This window comes from Hesperophylax consimilis, chromosome 29 (assembly GCF_061612785.1).
Source record: "Hesperophylax consimilis isolate HC1 chromosome 29, BYU_Hcon_1.0, whole genome shotgun sequence".
In the NCBI taxonomy this organism is placed as follows: Eukaryota; Metazoa; Arthropoda; class Insecta; order Trichoptera; family Limnephilidae; genus Hesperophylax; species Hesperophylax consimilis.
The window spans coordinates 20,486,628-20,509,588 of record NC_142864.1 but is presented as its reverse complement, the minus strand read 5'-3'; the positions used below and the strand labels follow the sequence as shown (position 1 = coordinate 20,509,588).

The 22,961-nt window shown below is 36.8% G+C and overlaps 1 protein-coding gene across 5 annotated transcripts in view; it reads right to left on the bottom strand.

Moving 5' to 3' along the window:
• Positions 1 to 22,961, bottom strand: part of Ptp69D (Protein tyrosine phosphatase 69D) — a 69,063-nt gene that overhangs the window by 27,514 nt on the left and 18,588 nt on the right. For 4 of the 5 annotated variants that reach the window (XM_089649234.1, XM_089649237.1, XM_089649236.1 and 1 more), the window contains exons 5-17: positions 19,012 to 19,148; positions 18,378 to 18,603; positions 17,150 to 17,382; positions 13,654 to 13,851; positions 12,740 to 12,925; positions 11,780 to 11,934; positions 11,078 to 11,215; positions 10,785 to 10,988; positions 9,884 to 10,011; positions 7,866 to 8,639; positions 7,468 to 7,683; positions 5,279 to 5,394; positions 3,483 to 3,607 (exon numbers count right to left, since the gene is read on the bottom strand). In XM_089649234.1, coding sequence (XP_089505360.1) covers positions 3,483 to 3,607; positions 5,279 to 5,394; positions 7,468 to 7,683; positions 7,866 to 8,639; positions 9,884 to 10,011; positions 10,785 to 10,988; positions 11,078 to 11,215; positions 11,780 to 11,934; positions 12,740 to 12,925; positions 13,654 to 13,851; positions 17,150 to 17,382; positions 18,378 to 18,603; positions 19,012 to 19,148 — 2,836 coding nt within the window. The remainder of the gene's footprint in view (positions 1 to 3,482; positions 3,608 to 5,278; positions 5,395 to 7,467; positions 7,684 to 7,865; positions 8,640 to 9,883; positions 10,012 to 10,784; positions 10,989 to 11,077; positions 11,216 to 11,779; positions 11,935 to 12,739; positions 12,926 to 13,653; positions 13,852 to 17,149; positions 17,383 to 18,377; positions 18,604 to 19,011; positions 19,149 to 22,961) is intronic. The other variant, XM_089649235.1, reaches the window with a different exon arrangement.

Below are 22,961 nucleotides of genomic sequence, written 5' to 3'. Positions count from 1 at the left end.
AATATCTTGTATTATGGGTCGATTCAAAAATATTTTTTTTCGTATGTTTGAATTTATAGTAGGAGGATATGTTTTTGACGTATAAGGATTTTATGTTGAGTACTTTGAAGTCGTTAAATAAGTCCTTCGTGGGGTGAATATAGTGTACTTTGTAAATAGTCCGCATTATCAATTTTTGAGCTTTAATTAATGGATCTAATATCGTGTTAGAGCATCCTCCCCAGACTATTATACCGTAAGATATAATTGATTGGCATAAAGAAAAGTATACCGTTTTTAGTGTATTTTTATTTAGAATATTTCGTAATGACCTGAAGATATATGCCAGTTTCCGTATACGGTTTGTAACATTTATTACGTGATCTTCCCATCGTAGTTTATTGTCAATTATTACACCCAAATATTTAATGGAATCTACTCGTTCTAGTGGATTGCACAGACAACTAGAGTTATCTCTACAAGAATGTATTTTTAGTGTATGATTGATTGAAGGCTGACTCGGAATATTAAGACTAAATGTTATATATTTCGTTTTAGTTATGTTTAAGGTGAGTAGATTATCATCCAACCACTGTTTAATAATTTGCAATGTTAGATCCGCTCTGTGAAATGTTTCTTCCCATGTCTTACTTTTTAGTACTAGGGCAGTGTCATCGGCGAAAGTGATTATATTGCCATCAATAATAGATAGTTTACATAAGTCATTGATATAAATGAGAAAAAGTGTGGGACCGAGTACACTGCCCTGTGGCACACCAAAGTTAATGCTAGTTGAATGGGATGGTTTATGCGATGGTAGCTTAACACATTGCTTTCTATCTGTGAGGTACGATTTGAACCAATCAAATGCCTTATTCTTTATTCCGATTTTTTTTGAGCTTGGCTAGAAGGATTGGATGAGATACTGTATTAAATGCCTTAGCTAAATCCAGAAATATTGCCAGACATTTATCACCTTTGTCTAAGGCTTGTGTTATATGTGATGTTAGTTCTAAAATAGCTGAATCTGTATTGAGTCCTTCTCTAAAGCCATACTGGTTTGACGAGAGTATGTTATATTTTGTAAGATGGTCGATAAGTCTTTTTTTTACTATTTTTTCAATAATTTTTGATAGTGATGATAATATAGAAATTGGTCTGTAGTTTGTTATGTCAGTAGGATTTCCGGACTTAAAAATTGGTTGAACTAGGGCAAGTTTGAGTTTGTTTGGGAATTCACCTTTAGTGAGACTGAGGTTTATGATATGTACTAATGGATGGATTATAAAGGGTTCAACTGTTTTTAGTATAGTTGAGGAAATTTTGTCATGATTGCACGAATGAGAGGGCTTTAACTGTCTAATGGTTTGAGAAATTTCATCGTAGTTGGTCGGGTTTAAGGTGAGTATATTATCTGTTTCACTGGCACATTGATTGATAATGTCGGCAAGGGCATTTTCATCGGTTGATGTCTTATTTAAAATCTTTGATGCTAGATTTTTACCGATATTGCAAAAGTATTCATTTATGTGATTGGTCACAGTGTCTGGATGGTCATTTAGGGAGGTGTCTTGGCCGTTGATGTTTAATTTATTGATTGGTTGTACTGGGTGATCAGTGTTAGATATTTCTTTGACGATATTCCAAATTTGTTTGTTATTATTACCGACTCTGGACAGTTTTTCTTTGTAGTAGTTTTCTTTTGTGGTTTTAATGATATTATTACATATATTTCTGTACTTTTTATTAAATATTTGGGCTTGAATGTCTGGATTATTGAGTAAGTTTTTGTGAAGCTTGTATTTTCAAATGTCATTTTGTTATGTTGGTATTCTTGTTACTTTACGAAGAAACGAACGCCTAGAGACAAAATCGCGCGGGTTTTTTTTTTTTTTTAAAACTAAAATTCCGCCTAATTAGTATTTACCTAATAAGAATGCATTGCGTGCATTGTGAAATTTAATAGCTTGATTTTTTTTTACATTAAAATCTCTAATCGCGCGGGCGTTTTTTTTAATGTTAAAAATCAAAAAAAAATAATTTCGAATTCTTCTACAACTTATTAAGTTTGGCTCTCCTGAACATTTATCTTTTTGGACTTGCATCCGTATGCTTCTCGGGTACAGAATTTGTTGAAGAATGTGAAATTTGATACGGATGTGCGATCTGCTTCGTGTTATTTTATGGAAACTATAGTTCGTCTTTCTTTCACGTGTTTCTTGAACCGAGCAAATAGAGACAGCTATAATTTTGTCATATTTTGATGATAGCTACGTCTGTCGGCCTCCTTACACAGTTGCCGAAATGTTTTTAACCGTGAAGCGACCGAATATTTTATTATTACAAAGAATTAAATGATGTGCGATTTCAAAATAATGCTTTAAATCCTCAATTCTTTGTTTGTTTTTCTTTTAAATAGTTTTAATTAGTTAGGTACTTTGATCGTCACTAATAATTCACAAGAATTTGACCAAAAAAAAAATCAACTTCTGACTCGATTTACTCGAAAACGAAAGCTCAAATCAAAAAAAGTTATACCACAAAATCGACTCCAAATGTGATGTAGATTCCCCAGTTTCCCGCTTGTACTACGAGTTTCCGGACACCTTGTATATGTGGTATATATTTTTACTATATGTAGGTATATATAAATTATCTATATATATATATATATATATATATTGTCTCATTTTATGCCTTTTGTAAGAAAAGTACAATTAATTCCGGTGGTTTAAACTTTAAAAAAACATGGTTCATATATGAACACAAAATTACAAAATTTCATCAAAATTAACAAACTTTAGGGCTTGTGCGGGAGACCTAAAATCCATTTTTTATAAAAAAAAATCGTTTCTTACTTATTTTTATGCCCTAATATTACTGTTTTTTAACTTGGAATAAACGCAAAAGTTACGATTTTATTTTTTTTAATTTTAAAAAAATTTGATATTTTTTGAAAAAAATTAAAACTTTAGGCCTTGTGCGGGAGACTTAAACATTTTTTTAAAAATCCAAAACTTTTTGTGGTAAGTTGTGGTACCTAGTAGCAACTTTATTTTAACATGGAATTTGAAAACAAAAAAAAAGTTAAAAATCGATACACCCTAATGTAAAATCACGTAAAAATACACTTTTCGGCGTTTTACCGTCATGGCTGTCTTTTAGATTCAGATTTACGAAATTTTATGATTTATTTTCGCAAAAATCGAATTTTTCGAATTACACAAACAAATTTTCGTGTGCGGACAAAAATAAATTTCGAATTACGAATTAACGAATTTCGAATTAAAAAACAATTTTGTATGAAAAAATTTTTCTGTGGATATTTTTTGGTGAAAATTTCGAACTACGCGTTTTTTCAAATCAACGGGGTTTGAATTAATGGGGTTCTACTGTATAATGACTGTTCCATTTCTGCAACTCTTATATTTCTCATTTCGTGCTATATGTTTTGTATAATTGGACCGTTAAAATAAAATAAATAAATTAATGTGCATTATAACCTGAGCGTAGTCTGCAGTGTGTTCATCTCTACGCCGTGGTGCGGGGCTTTGCGTCTGTTGTGCGCGTGCACTGCGCAAACCACCAGCACGAACAGTAGCGCCACCCCGACGCATCCACAAATTACCTGCAAATAAAATGGCAATTTAATATTACGTTTACATAATTGCCTGTTTTGTGCACAAATTCAGACAAATATAATATGTTGGAACGCAATCAATTTTAACCAAAATCAACTACAATCTATTTACCATCAACGGAAGCAATCATCTCAACAAGTCTTCCATTGACACGCTTGGTGACTAGGTAACTAGGTGACCCAAGGGTCTCCGTCGAAGCCAGAGTTAAGTTGAGTCGCTCAGAAGCTCAGATAGTACACAACTGCTGACCCTGTACAAATCTTCTGTTGTGTTTGGCAGCCAGCTCTGGTCTGAAGGTCCAAAATACTGATTCCCCTATCTTAACGGACAGATTGCAATCTTTAGAGCGCAGACGTCAGGTGGTGGTCAGAAGATGCATCGCCATTGATCTTTCGGCACCGACAAAGTCGGGAAACATGCCCAACAATTGTACACGGTTGACATTTGTCACATGAGAACAGGTCGCTTCCACGTCTCATTCTTGTATTCTACAGCTCGGCTTTTGCTAACCTCTGTATTTCACAACTCTACACCTACAACAGTTCCTTTCTCGAAAGGACTCTCGGCATAGCAAGGATGACATAGGCCCTGAGGGAAATTATTATAACGAAACAAATTAAAAATAACATAAAAAAGCGTGGCTTTCTTCTCAGCAAAAACATTTGACCAGGGGGGTGATTATGTATCTTTCACGTTAGCTAACGTGGCGTTAAATGAGTCACGTGTAATGTACATACTGGGGGGGGGTTAGTCTGTTACGTACGTCACATGCGACTCATTAACCCCTCAGTCTATTTTGTTCACTTTTGGAAACAGATATATGGACTCATAGAAATCCTTGTGTCTCCCTTACCGTCATGGTGAGAAACATGATCTAAACAGTGTTAGAAAGATAAAAGACCACGCTTTATAATCAAATCTAAAAGTTAACCACAGAAGAACTGAATTGTACACCTCTATGAAACCAAAAGTTCCGACCGCAATTTGAAAAAAATTTATGAAATTTATTTTTTTTTTTTTTAAAAGAAAGAAACATTCCCGGGTTACGAATAACCTGACAATATTTGAAAATCTCCTACTGCCACCACAGTAAGCTGCAAATTTGCTTGTGTTGTGATGGAGGACTTAGCCAGCCGAGGAATTGAACACACTACACCTGAGTGGGAACCAAGCGCGATGTCAACTCGGCCACCGACCGGTCAACTTCAACTTTGTGAATTAATTTTTATATGAAACAACATAAAAGTGAGGTGAAAATAATGTTTATAATACATGTGTCTTAACAAAATGTGTGTTGTGTTGTGTATTTTATTTTTAATTAACAGTAATTATAGTTCAGTGTTTAGACGAAAAAACCTAAGCTCAACAATTTTTTGAACGTTTTTATGTTTGCATTCAAAATTTTAATATTTCGAAAATTATTATTTACAATAGTAAAATTGGAAAGTGTACTTCATCACCTTCCAAAAACAGTTTTAGTTTTTGGATAAGTTCACAAATATTATATTTATTTGGATTTTATTATATTAATTCACCCCTGTGGGCCTGAGGGTTAACGGCGATTGAAAATGCGTTAGCTAACGCAAAAGATACAGACACCTCCCCGGGAGCACATAAGAGCCGAGAAGAGGTTCCCAACAAAAGGTTTAGTGTAATACCTTGAGTACTACCTCGAGAAGATAATTCTCCTCCAGCGGCACGTCGTCCGGCCCGGGATTGAGTACGGCAAAATAGTTGCTGTAAACTGGGGCCCATTCCGTGCCCTCAGAGTGAACTGGAAAAAATAAATAAACAGTTAGACGTCATATTACTGTGTGAATGCATTACCAAAACAAGTTTAAAATTATTGTTTATTTTGTCATGAATATTGAAACATTGTTTGACTCAAAATATAAAAATAATAAAATGATGATAAAATAAGATTCAATTTTTATTGGAATAACTTATCTTTTAACTTTCAAAGGTTATACCCAGCAATGGGTATAACATAATATTATACATATTTAGCTTTCCGTAATCCACACTATTAATTTGAATTTACCTTAATTTAATCAAAAATCATAATTTATTGTAAACTATGTAACACGCATCAACAATTTGGTCTCCCAATTATGAGATTCATAATTATAGGATTGAATCCATACAAAGGAAACTAACCCGTGTAATTGCTTATCGTGAAGGTTTATCTGGTCAATTTGGAACATATAATGACCGAATTTTGCACTATAAACTACACTCACTGACGGTCAGACGTAAACTTTCTGACGTACTGCTCCTACACAAAATTATACATGCATCAGTTGATACACCAAACACTTTATCCCAAATTAACATCAATATACCATCAAGAAAATCAACAAGGAGGATGAAAGACATTTTCTATATTAAAGCCTACCACACAAATACAGGATATTTTTCCCCTGTACCGCGAACATTAAGAAATTATAACATTATACATGGCTCTAATAATGAAATAGACATTTTTAATGACCAATTTAAACACTTCAAAAAAAATGTATTACCTTTAATCATATTAAGCTGATATTGTGATGAAGCCCTTTATTTAAAGAGAAGCAACATTGTACCTACCTAATCAGTGTCTCACCAGTACAGGTGTGACAATAACAAATAGTTTATGAACATATTTGTATTTACCTTTTACCCATTCTTATTTGTTATTTACTTGCATATTTAGCTTACATATTATTATTTATTTTTAAACTTCCGATTTAGTTGTCCGGGTTAAGTCTTCCCCAAAGGAAAAACTTAACCCTTCCACTCACTTTTCCACAAATGATCATCTAGTCAATCAACATTATGTAAGTGCATTATATAAGCAAAATAAATACAAAACAATACAAGAACAACACGTCAAATCACCAGAGATCAAATGGGAAAATAATTCACCGTCTCCAGATATTTTCATATCAGAGGGTTCGGCTCGGTAGGACTTCTAACAGGGCCTATAAATCCTACTGATCCTTCAACATAAATATTTAAAAAATCTTTTGTTATCCTACATGTATTCAAAATGACCGACTTTTGCATCTTTATATATAATTTTTTTGATAGATCTAATACGCCTAAATTTTTAATTAGAGAGCTAGGTATAATGCCAGTAGCCGAAATAACGAATGGTAATATTTTTATAGTCTGAGAATGCCAAATTCTTTTTATTTCATTTCCTAAATCTGTGTATTTTCTTATTTTTTCACTAACAGATTTTTGAATATTACAGGAATTTGGAATAGCGACATCAATGATATAAGTTATTTTTTTAATTTTGTCATGTAAAACTATATCGGGTCTATTATGACTAATCGCTCGGTCTGTTAGTATAGTTTTATCATAATATATTTTATAAAATTCGTTTTCTAAAAATGAATTTGGTTCGTATTCATAATATGGTACTACATTACGGCAGTCAATCAAGTTATGTTTAATTACCAAATTTTGGTGAATTATTTTTAAAACTTGATTGTGCCTAAATGTATACTCGATAATATTAATATTACTTACATTTTCCTTTTGTTACTATTTTTGTTATTATCATTTTGTTATTATTATGTATTTAAACATCCATGTATATAAATTTTTGGGCACCATGCCTGTTTTATGTACTTAAATAAAAATAAATAAATAAATAAACACAACTGTATTACTTGTTAACTACTTTTGTAAAAGCCCATTAGGGCGTAAATAAATAAATAAATGTAATGTATCATTATTATTCTGTTTCATGTTTCGTATAGATTACATACTATCTTCAATGATAAATTACAATTGTTTAGCATTTTTTTAATTTCAAATCTTCAGTTAGTATTGTAGACTTTATATAAAAACTCACCCAGCAATTCAACGAATCCCGTATAATTGGAGTCGGTGTCCAGCTGACCATCGAAGATCTTAGTGTCGTATTCGGGCGCGGCCGTGATGGAGAACTGTTCCTGCACGACTCCGTCCGCCCCCAGCACTATGACCTCCCGCTCCACGGCCCCGCTCTCCTCGCCCGCCGCCAGCAGTCCCTTCTGCTCGTTCAACTTCTTCAGTCTCTCCAGTCGGCCTGTTCAAGTCATCATATCATATAAAACATGTTTAATTCATTTATTCATCTTTTCAGGTTACTGCCGTCATCATAAACGGAAGATGTTGCTTGGACAATAATGATGGAGGACTTAGCTAGGAGAGGATTTGATTTGATGGATTCTGCAAAATACTATAAATAAAGTCATTATAAATACATACCTTGATTGGGATTGTCCTGCGCTAGATCAGTCATCAGTTTTGCGAAATCGTTGGAATCCTCAACTTGTCGTTTCCACACGGCGTGACGTCTATAAAGTCCCATCTGTGGCACAGAATCTATCTCACTGGATGTGTATGCCCTTAGTGCATCACCTTGCAAGTCCACAGCTATGATTTTATTACTACCAGAGAACCGGGTTACGTCAAAAGGTGCTTCCAATTCTTCACTTGACGTCTGATCTTTATCATCGTTTACACTTCTAGCCACAATCTTATGATGTCCGAGGTAACCTTCATCATTGTTGGACGATAATTGCTCTCGCCGCTTCCTCTCAATGTTATTGTCTTTCGGTCGAACTATGAATTCCTCCATATCTTCTTCATCGGTGTTTGTCCAAACCACGTCGTCCTCGTCGCAATCGTTGCTATCGTCACATTTACTATCCTCTCTGTATTCATTGTTATTAATATTTTCATTGTTGTCTCTCCATATTCTCCGGTTATTTTCATCTTTCATTTTGGGTTTGTTCTGGTGAGAGATCCGTCGGTTGATATAGAAATCGTCGTCCAGTGTGAACTTTCGATTGTCAATATAGCCGGAAATCGATTGATGTTTGTCCAGCTCATTTTCTCCTTGGGGCTGAGCATTTTGGTACTCCTGCAAGTCTTGAAGAGCTAGCTTCTTGGCGGTCTCATCGGTTGGGAACTGACGTTTGATTTTCTTTTTCTTCTTCAGTAAACGGCTCTTGTCAGATTCATTGATTTCGGTTGAAGCTAGAAAAAAATTAATAGAATATACAATATAAACACATAAATTTGTTTTTGACCATTTTATTTTAATTACACTCAACTGGTTTCAGAAGTACCCCTCCTTTGTCAATTATGGCGAGCAACAAAGTTAATGCTTTTTACAAATATGTAATAGAATTTCAATTAGATTAGGAATACCATAAAATATATTTATGTAGGTTGAGCTGTGTTCTTAACACCTCGAAACAGATACACTTTTGGCTGTGAGAATGAGTAAATTATATGAATCCTATAATTTCTATACCCGCTATATCCGATTTTTTGATAAAATGATCTGAGTATGACATCTTGTTCACATTTTTGCGAGCAACAAGAGGAGCCTAAAATTGAGTTTCAAAACCCTCCTTATCATGACCAAAAACCATGTTAAAACTGCGAGTGAGAAACCAAATCCGCTATATCATACAGAAAGTCACTATCAAAACCCGCTATATCGGATTCAACGAATCACAAGCAGTTATTTTGCCAAAATACAATATGGCCGCCGCTCTGACGCCACGCTCGTGTGTCAAAATGATCTACGCGTGAGTTTCTAAACCCGCCATGTCGCCTCAGTTGACTTTCAAAATCACGAAGTGAGTATCAAAATCCGCTATATCCATTTTATTTATCGAAATTACTTAATTATTGCTAGACATATATAGAAAAATAAATGCTTTTCGAAATTTTATTACTCCAATTCATTATATAAAAAATTTTAATGCATTTACTTATGTACGCTAGAGATGTGACAGTTTTTTGCGGTTTTCTCCAAATCAATGAAAGTTGATATAGCGGGTATAGAAATTACACGACTCATATATGCGATAGTTCGAGCTACAGGGCATAAACGGATCTAGTGCAAATAGAGGTTTTAGACTTATCCGATAGATGTCGGTAGTATATAGCTTTGACCCTCCATGTTCAGAACCGAGATTGACTAGCAGTTCGGTTTCTAGCATCAGAGAAATTTTGAGAGCATAATAGAGAGGATGTTGGCCTCCGGGCTCTCCTAAGCATTCGTTATGATGAAGTTGTAACCATTTATAAGAACCATTCACAGCAACATCTAACAAAATATGACACAAAGGGTCATTGGTCACAAATTCCGTAAATCAAATGTGATAGCCATAGTAACTAAGTAAGATAAAGTGACTAGTGAAATATCGTTGGTCAACTAGATCTTAACTGGTCTTACTGACGGTGAACACCAAATGAATGTAACTCACTGTAATCTTCTTGTGCTCCGTCGGTCGTGACCTCGACAGTGTCCACCACCTCCACCGGCTCCTCAGGCACCAAGGTGGTGATGGCGGGCGGCACCGTGGTGGTGGGTACCTCCGTGGTGGTCGAGGCACTGGAACAAAGAAGAATCATCGAATCATTAAAAGACATGTGAGACTGAAGGAAGCGGGAAGATTGGGAAGGAAATTTCATTTTTCATTTGTCATCAGTCATTAATTCATCAACCTTTCATCATCATTTTTAATCTTCATTCGGCAGCATTCATTCATTCACCATTCAATAATCCTCATCATTCATCTGTGATTGATCACCAAATATCGATTATTCAAAGTCATTAGAGAAGGGTTTAGGAAATTTCATTGTTCATTTGTCATTCCTCGAAGTCATTCATTGTCATTAGAGATGAGTTTAGGAAATTTCATTGTTCATTCCTCATCATCAGACATTCATTCGTTTTCATTCATCAACAATTCATTCGTCATTATTTTAATCTTAATTCATGGTCGACTTCATTCAATGTTCAATAATCCTCGTCATTTACTATTCATAAGTCATAAATATAGTTTAACATCGTTCATTGAAGTTGATGAGTTTGTTCGTTCCTCATTATCAGTCATTCATTCTTCAACCATTCATCATTCATTCATCTTCATTTTCAATCTTCATTCATTGTTCACTGTTCATTAATCTCTCAATTTATTGTTGGTTCATGATCCAATATTGTTTATTGGACATCAATCATCGGTCATTGTACATGGAGAAGAGAAAGGTATGGAAGTTCCTGGATATCTTTCTGTGTTTAATGACCTCAGATCTGGTCAGAAAACACAGCTGAAGCCACTTGGAGCATTGTTCATTTTTTATTCACCAGGCTGAGATACTGACCTCTCTTTGCTCTCTACCTCCTTGACATCCACAATCTCGGTGAGCAGCTCCTCCTCCCGGGGGGTGGTGGGTGGTTGAGTGGGGGGGGCAGTGGGGCGTGCGGGCGCCATGTGTGCACACTTGCCGCACTGCCGGAAGGGGTGCGGATTGGCAGCGTTGAGCGAAGTGCCGTCCCCGAGGATAACTTCCGAGTGAAGAGTGTCGCTGGAAAAATAAAAACATTAGTGTGTATGTGGAGAAAAAGCGTTCATTCCCCTCATTCGACTCATTTAAAATTAATTTTATTCTCTCACCTGGTGAAAATTTCGGCTATATAAGCCCCAGCGCCCGCCTTGCCGTTGTGCACCTCCCGGTAAGATGACACAGTCAGGTGTTCGGGTGACGGCATGTCGGACAGACGCTGCTCATTCTTCATGCGCACCACAAACACCCTGTACAGAAGAAAAACAGGTTGTAGCATTGTGCGAATACCACACTAGAGTCCCAACTGCTCCCAGCCACAGGAGCCAATGGACTATGGCTTCCCCAAATTGAATATCTCCATAAGTGTAAGTACACATTATGTACCTACACATATGAGGAGTTTCAGAATGAATGGAAGGTTGATATAAGCGTAATGGTTAAGATTAAGAAAGGTATGCTTAGATGGTTTGGGCACGTAGAGCGAATGAACGAGGAAGATAGTGTAAGGAGAATATTATCCCCCATACACACATTATGGTAGCTTTATTATGGTGGTACATCTTATGTATAAAATTAGGTGAAATAATTAGTATATTTTCTGTAAATTAAGTAATATTATTAGATAATGGTAGAAGGAGGAGGAAGCCTGAGGAAGACAAGGCACGATGAAGTTAATCAAATACTTGAATCAGGAGCAAGAGCCAGAATAACAAAATGTATAAGATGGTACATGAAAACGTGAATGAAGGAGGATTGTGTGTGGAGACTATCTTCTCTGCCCGTGATGGTTAGTTTGTTAGATATGTAGGTACCTGTAGCAGCAGATGGCGCCGTTCCTCTCGCTGATGCGCGGCATGTACAGGCGGAACAGCCATCTCCCATCGTACTCGCGCACCTTGTCCCAGCGGAAGCCCTGCAGCGAGTCCTTGGGAGGGGTGGAAGGGGGGGTGGTGCACCAGATCGTCATCTGAAAGTGAAACCAGTTAGTAAACTAGTATTATTATTATTAGACATCTTTATAGGTTGACACAATAAGACAGCTAATCGATGAATTTCCTCCATTAATCCAAAATATCATTCATTCATCATTGTTAATTTCTCATCATCAGTCATTTGTCATCAATCAATGTTTATTCGTCGGCATTCATCAATATTGTTCATTCCTCATCATCAGTCATTCATTTGTTTTCATTTATCAACCATTCATCGTTCATTTGCTACCCATTCAATGTTCATTCATCATTCATTCCTACTCTTTTATTGTTGATTCATCATCATACACTGTGTATTCGACATTTCTCATCATCAGTCAATTCATTTGTCTTCATTCACCGACAAATAATTTTTCGTAATTTTTCACAAAATAACAGCGCTATACAAATCATCCTAATTTTATTATTATTCATTCACCAGTCAATTCTTAACATTTTGTCGACGACTCATCATCATCATCATCGTTCATCATTCATTCAAATATAGTATTTCCATGGAACCCAAATCGGAATGAATAAATTATGACATATTATTATGTATGTGTTACCAGCTGGCCAGGTCCTTTGCTTCTTGTGATGAAGTTAATGTTCACACTGAAATTGGTGTTAAAGTGACATCATATTATGTATGTCTTACCAGGTCTTTTGATAGTGTTAACTTTCACGATGGAAGCTTGTTTTGAAGCCTTCATTCGTCACCATTGTTCATTCATTCAGATATAGTATTTCCATGCCACCGCAGTCGGAAAGAATAAATTATTAATATCATATATGTGTTACCGGCTCGCCAGGTCTCTTGGTCCTGGTGACGGCGCTGATCTTGACGGTGAAGTTGGTGTTGGGCGCCATGTTGTCGAAGCGGGTGCTGTGCGTGGTGGCGGCCACGTGGCGAATCTTGGGCCCCCACGACAAGGACTCCATTGTGCCCTCCGCGTTCAGGAAGGATGCGTTGCTGAACAACTCCACCTGAAGATAGCATATTTGTAATCAGTTTCATTGGTAACGTTGTAAGAAAAGTCAACTTTGGACAAGGAAATTAGTGGATGATGGAAATTTTCGAGGAAAGTCAGGATTTGCTTAGTGGAGAGACCAGGTGAAAAGTCTGCACCACGCTTAGAATAATTCAATTGCGATGACTCGATGATAATGTACAGTGCTCAAGAAGTTTCGTTTTTCGGTTCATTGAAGACTGAATTTTAAAAATGACATAATTTATCTCACATAATAGAAGACTTAAGACCAGTCCTAGAGTTTCACTGTATTTGTGCACTTCGCCTTTGTGACCCACTAATATCAGTATTGCTTATAGCGGCCTACATAATATGTAACATTAAAACGGTCTTAAACCAGGTTCAAGGCCGACTTAACCACACCAACGTTGAACGGGCGTGTAAGAATTTAACTTGTAAGACGTTTGTCTTTATTTAGACTACAAACTCCGGAAAGTGTGTGTATGATAGCATGGAGGCGAACGTCTTCTATTCTGCTCTCAAATTCTCTCTCTTGCTGCTAGCTCAGCTCGGCAAACCTATATACTAAAGGCATCTCTATAAACTCTATGAGCTAGCACTAGAGCCATCTGTGCTGTATAGCTTGAACAATCACAATAATAATGTGTGCACTTTAACAAAGATAGATATCAAAGGATGGTAAAGTGAGGATCTACGATGTAGGGTAATGGAAGAGGGACTGACGTTGTAGCGGATGACTTTCCCATTGGGCTCCGAGGGGGGCAGCCAGGAAGCGAAGAGCATCCCCACCCCGCTCACGGGGTCATGGCGGCAAGTCAGTGTCAGGTTGGAGCAGGGCCCGGCCGCGCCATCCATAGTGGAGCCATTCACGGGTGGGCTCCACGAGCCGCACTCCTTCGTCAACTCCGAGCAGGAACGGACCTGAAAACAGAATACATTCGGGGATCAGACTCACTCCAACTCTCAGCGCCACTGAAGACCAGTGGCGGTTAGTGATCTAGTTGGGGTTCAATGAGAGATTAAAAAAGTGAGAAAAAATAACTAATTAATTATTAAAAAATGTAATCTAATAATCCCTCTAATAAGTCTTTTCCAAAATATTAGATATACTAGATCTAAAGGAATTTTATCACTTCACTGCACCAGAGATTAGCGACCTAGCAATAAGATACAATAAAGCAAATCATCGAAAGATCTGTGGATGAGAATATAATGTTGTAGGTTGTAAAAAATAGTTTTAAATATGAAAATCACAATAAAATGACAAAAAAATTAATTTTTTTGGTATTTTTATGAACAGATAGCATTCTGCAGATGCGCTCATATCTGATTTCACAACAAGTTTAACAGTAATTGTGTTATTTTAAATTAAGTCAATCCGTTCTTCTCTCCAAATAAGAATCCAATCGAGCTGTAAAATGGTTTACATTAGTAGAATGGATGACATGTTGTGGAAGTTTGTTACATGCATCCACTACTCTATTTGCAAGGAAGTGATTCCTAGGATTGGATGCAAAAGGTGTGTTATTAATTTTGTGTCTGTGGAAATTAATATTTTTGTTGGTGGTGAAGATTTGTTGGATGCTAGGGGCAACTTAATGTGCAGATAAAATTATGAAAGTCTCAATTAAGTCACCCCTGTCTCTTCTTTATTTTAACATTGTTAATCTTAGTTCCTTGTGTCTATCTTCACACTGTCGGTTTTTCAAAGCTATGTATCGTATTTTTGTAAATCGTCTCCGTACTCCCATATCTTTGGCAAAATGTGGACTCCATATTTAAGAGCATATTCCAAGAGACGTTGCACATATGTTTTGTACATTTTTAACATCAAGTTCGGTGTTAGGTCAAGGAAGACTTTCCTGATTAAATATCTTATCGAATTAGCTCTTTTGACAAATTTTGGCAGTCTTGGTGTAATATCACTGCTTTTTGAGGTGTTCCATTAAGTTTTTATGCAAGCTTAGGGTTAGTTTTTCCAATCTGTAGGACAGTGCATTTTTCAACATTGAGTTTTAGAAGCCAATCCTTTGTCTATTGATATATTTCATTTAAGTTGTGATGTATAATATTGTTTGGCAAATAATTTTGCGTCATCTGCGAAACAACCAGAGTCCGATTTTATCGTGGTATGCAGATCTGTGATGTACAAAATAAATAGAACTGTACCCAGAACTGATCCTTGAGGGACACCACTGATCACATTTCGCTCAGTTGAAAGCTGGTTGCCAATTTGAACATGTGATTTTCTCTCAGCGAGGAAGGATTTGATTCATTCATCTTCGGTAATTACTAATTTTAACACCTTAACCTTTTCTATGCATCATTAATTTGTATCACTTCGTTCACACGCGGGGCTATTTATTATCAATCTAATTTATGACTTTAAACAATAATCACGCATGGATTTTAAAATTTGTTTTAAAAAATACGTCGCTTATGTCTTGAATTATCTTTTCAAGTATAAATAAACAATCCGAACATCAATGGGGCTTGATAAAAATTCGAAGTATATATTCGTAATGTAACTGATATGGTTTGCCCGGGCGGCCATGTTTATTTCAAGGTTAACGATACACATGATTATAAACATGCCGGAGTAGAGCTCTTCAACTGTGGTGCGATGTAAGTGGTTGATTTATGGGTGCGATGTCGCGTTTGACTGGATACATGAAATATTGACACACTTAAAAAGGTTCATATAATAAAAAATAACTACACTTAAATTTACAAAAATAATGAAATAATTTTTCTGTTATTATGTCACCGTAAATATGTATCACTCAATATATTTTTTTATCGTGATTTTGAAACAGTTCTCAACGCATAACGGCAGAATCATGGCTTTCATGTATTTCAGCAGCTTCGCAATTATTATCGACATCACTGTCACTAATTTCAAAATCTGAATCTATTTCTAAAGTAGCACCAAATATTTCTTCGTCATTAAGACCACGACCCGACATTTTGTATTTTGGCAATAAAAATACTTTCAAGAATTGATAAAAAGTCAAACTTGTACAACTTTACACTTGATTTTTCACTATAAAAAAGTTTTAACCACGTATCTTTATTTGAAAATAATCTAACACTGACGAAATTTTATATTTCTTCAATAGTTTGAATGAATGTATGTAACTGAACTTATTTTAAAATATGATAAATCAGATTTAATGTACACTGTAATTAAAATAGTTCATATCCACGAAAAAGCAAACAATAATTCGATAAAACAATGTAATCTACACGGCGAGCGTCTCTGTTTGAGAATCTTATAAAATGCGCCTGCGCAATAACGTGTGTAAAGACGCGGGAAGAATTCAAACTGATTCATTTTTCGCTCTGAGTTGGAAGATCCCTTCAAATCTTTGTATCGATGATTAGGATACGTATTATGGATAAATATCGTAAGATGTCAGTAGTGTAAAGATGTGAGATTTTTTAAGAGTATAAGTTTTACCGTGCTCAAGCATGTTTCATACCCATAACGCCGAAGAAACTTTGCGTCGCACAGATGTGCCACCCGCGTACAGGGCATGTACAGTGCGTCGCAGGCGTGCGTCTCCCGCAGAGAAAAGGTTAAAAACGATAATCATAAAAAATATCTGGTGATTCTTACAAAACACTATTCCATTGGTGTTTACAAATCTACTAGCTATTTCCAGAGTGGAAGATACTACCAGTATCGCCCTGGTGTAAGACCACCATTCAGAATTGAAACGTTGCTCCAAATGGCTTTAGCCGTGTTTAGTGACTAGATCTGAATAGCCAGGTACTTCCCCACCTTCCTCTTTCCCTTCCCCACTTACCTTCAGCCTCACAACATCCCCCAATTGGGGATGCCATAGTCTCACTGGCTCCAGACGGGAGCAGTTGGGACTCTTGTGAGGTATTCACTATAAAAAAAAAAAAAAAAGCTAACTAATCTACCGCGCTGGCACCACTAGTATGTTTTGTATGAACCTAAGAAATATGACAAAGTCCCATAGGTGCTTGTACGCACAACGCATCTATGGGATTCATTTCAGACTCGCTCTTGGACAGTATGTATCATTCGAACGGGTTGATTTTTTAGTGTAGAATTTGAATGGCACGCTGTTTAAAGTGTGCTAAAATTATGATACACACTTTAGAGTAAACCGCCACTGTTGAGGACATTTTGATTGAATCCTTTCAACACCATGTCGGTGATCAGATGATATACTGCCAGTAAACTCACTCTAAAGATGTAACTGGTATCCGGCGTCAGGTTATCGAACATGTACGGCAGGTTCCGGAAGTTGCCCGAGTGCACGGCCTCCTTGTCGGCGCGCTCCGGGCGGCCCGGTTCGCTCGCCAGCAGCTCATAGTAGTGCACGTACTCCGCCAGCGGCTCGGGGGGGGGACTCCAGCCCACCGTCACCGAGGACATGGTGAACCCCTTCACCACCATGTCGGGAACGAAGTGAGGGTCTGCCAACAAGGAACTCAATTAAATTATTTATTCATTTTAAAAACATTACAATTTTAAAGATAATATTGATCAGTAAAGACAAAAAATATACATAAAAGGCAGGTTTTATAAAAACTGCAACAAAGCTTTCCGTTTAAACTGTGCTTCAATGATGTTAAATATGTCAATGTCTGAAGTGATATTATTTAACAACAAGACAGCTCTCCTCATCGGCATGACCATTGGCAAGTTAGTCCTGAAGACTAGGTGATAAAACAGTCTATGCTGTCGGTGACGGAGGTAACCACCGGAAAGCATAAAAAAAATGTTCCTGAAGTCTGGCTCTGTATTTGGAAAAAAGCGGTCATTCATCCTATTCCAAAGAAGGGTGACCGCTCTAACCTGGCCAACTACCGCCCCATGGCAATCACATCTGTTCTGTCCAAGGTGATGGAACGTGTGATCAACGACAAACACTCACATACCTCGAGAGGAACAAAATTATTTATGACCGTCAATATGGATTACGACGGAACCGCTCGTGCGGTGATCTTCTCGCATGTGACGTATCTTTGAGGGCGGTGCCTGAAACATTGCGGTGAGACCCAAACTTGAGTTTGGCACTGAGGACTTGTCAACAAACTGCCTTCTTACGGACTTCCTGCATTCTTGTGAACAGAGGTCGATTCAGACGGTTGCTGACGGTTTCACCTCTTCCTCACAATCAATAAATGCTGGCATCCCACAGGGATCAGTTCTGTCTCCGACTTTGTTTTTGTTGCACATCAATGACCTTTTGTTGTGTGCATCAATTTATTGTTACTCGGGTGACAGTTGGTTGACAGATGGGAAGGAGATGGAGAGGAAGGTGGGGGAGAACCTGGCTATTCAGATCTGATCGCCAAACTGGGAAGTGACATAGGCTACTTTTCATCCTAGAAAAACATTAATTGCGGGTAAAAGCTACTAAGAGTATATTATTACCCCAATCACAAAATGAATAGAGACTACATACCATGGTCCAGGGTCTTGATCCACCGGTGATCGGCGTACGCCTGCCCGTAGCCCTGAGAGTTCTTGGCCATGATCTTGAGCTGGTAGGGCGTGTTGGGCTCCAGGTCGGCCACCACAAACTGCGTGCTGGACGCGCTAATTGGCGTCGAGTGGTAGGTCCATGTCTCTGTGCCATTCTTGCGTAGCTGGAGACTGTAAGCCTCCACTGGGGAGTTGCCGTCATTCACCTGGAATCCATATAATGTGCTTACATTGGTTGGTATTATTGATAGGTCTGTTGGTTGGTACAGATGTCCCCCTCTGACCCCCTCACTGTATGAAAGAAAAAAGAAGAAGAAACTGTGAATGGTTGTTGCGCCTTAGTAGGGGGAGAGAAACAGAGGTCACCCACATGTATTAAAGACAATCGCCAGCTTTGTGTGGGAGAGAGCCGCCTAGAATTGCCAAATTGATGTTGACACAATTGAGGATGGTTTATGTCCAAATCCGGATGCCTAAGTCTTATGAAGAAAGCTAGTACGGAAGTCGAATGAAATAGCAGTGGGTGTTTTCACAGAGGCTACAAAGAAAAAGAGATATTAATTTTAGGTAGAGATTGAAGATATGTAGAAAGAAATAGAAAGGCGTTTACTCACAGTCCAGTTGAGGTATATCTTCTTGGCTCCAACGGCCTTCATGAAGTCGATGCTGATCTGCGGCTTCTCCAGCACAAGGAGGTGCACTTGCTCGATGACCATTTTCTTGCTGTCCCGCACTCCGCAGAAGTAGGTTCCTGGACAACAATTAGCAATTAGTCAGTAATAAAGTCAGTGTCAAATGTGTTGATCGTAGTGTTTCTCAACCTTATTTGTGTCATACCTAAGGTGACCAGATTTTTTATGCCTTAAAATGGGACATAGATAAAGATGTGAGGGGGAGAAATCCCCTCCCTCCGCCCGGGACCATCTTGTGACATGGAGATACCCACTGAAAAGATAAAACCGTGGAAGTGTGTTTGTAGCGTGGCCGCAGTAAGGCCAACTTTAACTAACTAAAAAGTAAAAATGAAAAGTCTTTCTTGAACAGATATGCAAATTTCATTCTGCCTGCAGTCGAAACGTATTATGGCTTATCTAATTTCATTATTTGCCCTGGGCCTAGGAGTCGAAAGGTCATTTGGAGTTCCCCAGGGTTCTGTCCTGGGTCACATTCTCTTCATACTCTATACGAATCATCTTGAACAACTCTTTCACTCAGCTGGCTTTGAATCACAAGGCTACGCAGATGATCGTTTTGAACTTTAGTTCACCGGACAAAAAAGACGTCCTTAAAAAACGAGGTGGTTAACTTCATTAACACAGTCTCAAGTTGGATGTCTCTTAATAAAATAAAATTTAAATCGACAAAGACAGAATTTATTTGGATAGCTTTCCCTGAAAGGCAAGCCCTCCTTGACTCCAATCCAATCCGTATTCAGGATACAGATATAATCCCTTCTGCAGAAATAAAATTTCTGGGTTTCACTATGGACAATAGTCTTTATCTTGAATCGCAAATTTCAAAAGTAGTGAGTTCTGACTTTTTCCATCTAAGGCAGATAAAATCAATCAGGAGATGCCTTCTCTCTGATGGAGCAAAGTCACTCACAAATTCGTTAGTCGTCTCACGTATGGACTATTGCAATAGTGCGTATACCGGCCTACCTCAGAAACAAATCAATTGAATCCAGTCACTTTTTAATGCTGGGGCGAGAATGATTTTTGGTGAATATAAGTATCGTCGTATAACCCCACTTCTAAGGGATCGCCTTCACTGGCTTCGATGCCCTGAAAGACGAGTCTAAGATCTGCTTATTGATCTTCAAAGCATTGCAAGGAATGGCGCCAGCCTATATATAGGAAGTATGTGTCCGATAAAACTTAAGCAATAGACAGCTTACTCTAAGGTCAGCAGATCTAGATGTTAGTAATCGTCTAATCGAACTTTCTAGGTCAAATTGTGCCGTTTACTATAATCGCTCTTTTCATGTAACCGGCCCGCTCATTTGGAATAAACTTACCTCAGCTGTTACTAAATCTCCAGAATTCGGCTGAATTTAAAAGGGCTTTAAAAACAAAATTATTAAAAAAATCCTCCCATTCATAAATCTTAACTTCTTTTCAATCTTTTTTAAATGTCTACTCAGAATATTCTCATTTCTGAGCGCAAACTGTTTTATATTATGTTTTAGTTGTAATGTTCTTGTTTTGTCCTGTGCTATAATAGCATCGTTATTGTTATTCTTCGTATAAACTGTACATTTAGTGTTATATTATTAGATCTGTGTTGGGTAAGGCGCACTGTAGGAATAATTTTAAGAACATGACCACTAATACTAAGTTAAGCGCACTTGAAGTGAAATTACAATAAACTGCCCTATATAAATGCTATGTTATTATTATTATTATGGCTTATCTAATTTCATCGTCTGCCCGGGTGCTAGGAGTCGAAAGGTCTTATCGCTTATCTAAATTCATCGTCTGCCCGGGTGCTAGGAGTCGAAAGGTCTTATCGCTTATCTAAATTCATCGTCTGCCCGGGTGCTAGGAGTCGAAAGGTCTTATCGCTTATCTAAATTCATCGTCTGCCCGGGTCCTAGGAGTCGAAAGGTCTTATCGCTTATCTAATTTCATCGTCTGCCCGGGTCCTAGGAGTCGAAAGGTCTTATCGCTTATCTAAATTCATCGTCTGCCCGGGACCTATGAGCCTAAAGGTCTTATTGCTTAAATGTGCGCACTTGAAAGAAAGATGCTACATATTTAAAATAAATAGCATATTTTATCTATTTTATAAGCAATAATTATTAGCCTGAAACACTCATCCACATTGAAAAATCTCCTGATAAAAGATACATGTTTTATCACATATTTTATCTATTTTATAAGCAATAATTATTAGCCTGAAACACTCATCCACATTGAAAAATCTCCTGATAAAAGATACATGTTTTATAACATATTTTATCTCTTCGACACCGGTGTACAGCTGGTTGGTTAGACATTCCATATACATACATACAACTATCGTGATACGGGCCATGAGCCTAGTTTGGTAGTCGCTAGACCCAAAAAAACTATATAAAATATTTACGAATAAATGAATAACGAAACTTTTATACACAGTTGACATGTGTCAATGGGACATTGTCCTTTCCATAAAACGAATAAATGAATAACGAAACTTTTATACACAGTTGACATGTGTCAATGGGACATTGTCCTTTCCATAAAACGAATAAATGAATAACGAAACTTTTGTACACAGTTGACATGGGTCGATGGGACATTGTCCTTTCCATAAAACGAATAAATGAATAACGAAACTTTTATACACAGTTGACATGGGTCAATGGGACATTGTCCTTTCCATAAAACGAATAAATATACAAATAAATGAATAACAAAACTTTTATACACAGTTGAAATGGGTCAATGGGACATTGTCCTTTCCATAAAACGAATAAATATACAAATAAATGAATAACAAAACTTTTATACACAGTTGAAATGGGTCAATGGGACATTGTCCTTTCCATAAAACGAATAAATATACAAATAAATGAATAACAAAACTTTTATACACAGTTGAAATGGGTCAATGGGACATTGTCCTTTCCATAAAATTAATCCCCTTAGTGGAGTTAGAATAAAATATAATTGTTAACATACGTTTGGGCTCACCATTGTAACTTTTTTGTTTTTCTGTTTTCTATTTTATAATAGCATTTATTTATTTATTTGTTTGTACACGCCCAATTAGGGCTTTTACATATGATACAATTATAATACATTTGATATAATCAGAGAGTAGAAGAGATAAAACAATTAAAAATGTACCGAGTATAAAAATATTAAGTTAAAAACAACAAACAGAGTAAACTATAGGATGCACATTTCTATAACTTTAGATACATTGAAAATTATAAACATTACAAAGCTCAAGATAGACATACAGATTTAATAACAATGAATCTCAAAAAAATCAAGATAGACATACAGATTTAATAACAATGTTTTTATAGGCTGACAGACATTCAGTACCGTTGGTGTTCATGTTATATTTATTCCCTGCACTGTGCAGTCGGTTCATTACTGAATTTAATTCTGCTTTCGTACCTGCAATGTTACAATGGTAAGGTACCTTCTGACGAACTGTTCTACTAGGCACATGAAAGTCAATCAGCCTAAGGAGTTCAGGGGAGTCAAACATGTTATTAACAATTTTATAAAGAAAAAAGAGATCAGAACATATTCTTCTTTCTTTTAAAGTGGCAAGGCCCATGACTTTCAATAGTGAGGTGTAGTTAATGTTTTCAATGGGAATACCTAATCTATAATTTATGTTTCGTAAAAATTTATGTTGGATTCGCTCGATAGATTTTTCATGAACATTGTAAAATGGATTCCAAATGGTTGAGTTAAATTCTAAATGGCTTCTGACAATGGATGAATACATTATTTTTAAAGTTTTTAAATTTTTGAAATCTTTTGATGTTCTTAATATGAAACCCAACATTTGCATCGCTTTAGTGGTTATATTGTTAATGTGGGAGATAAATGTTAATTTG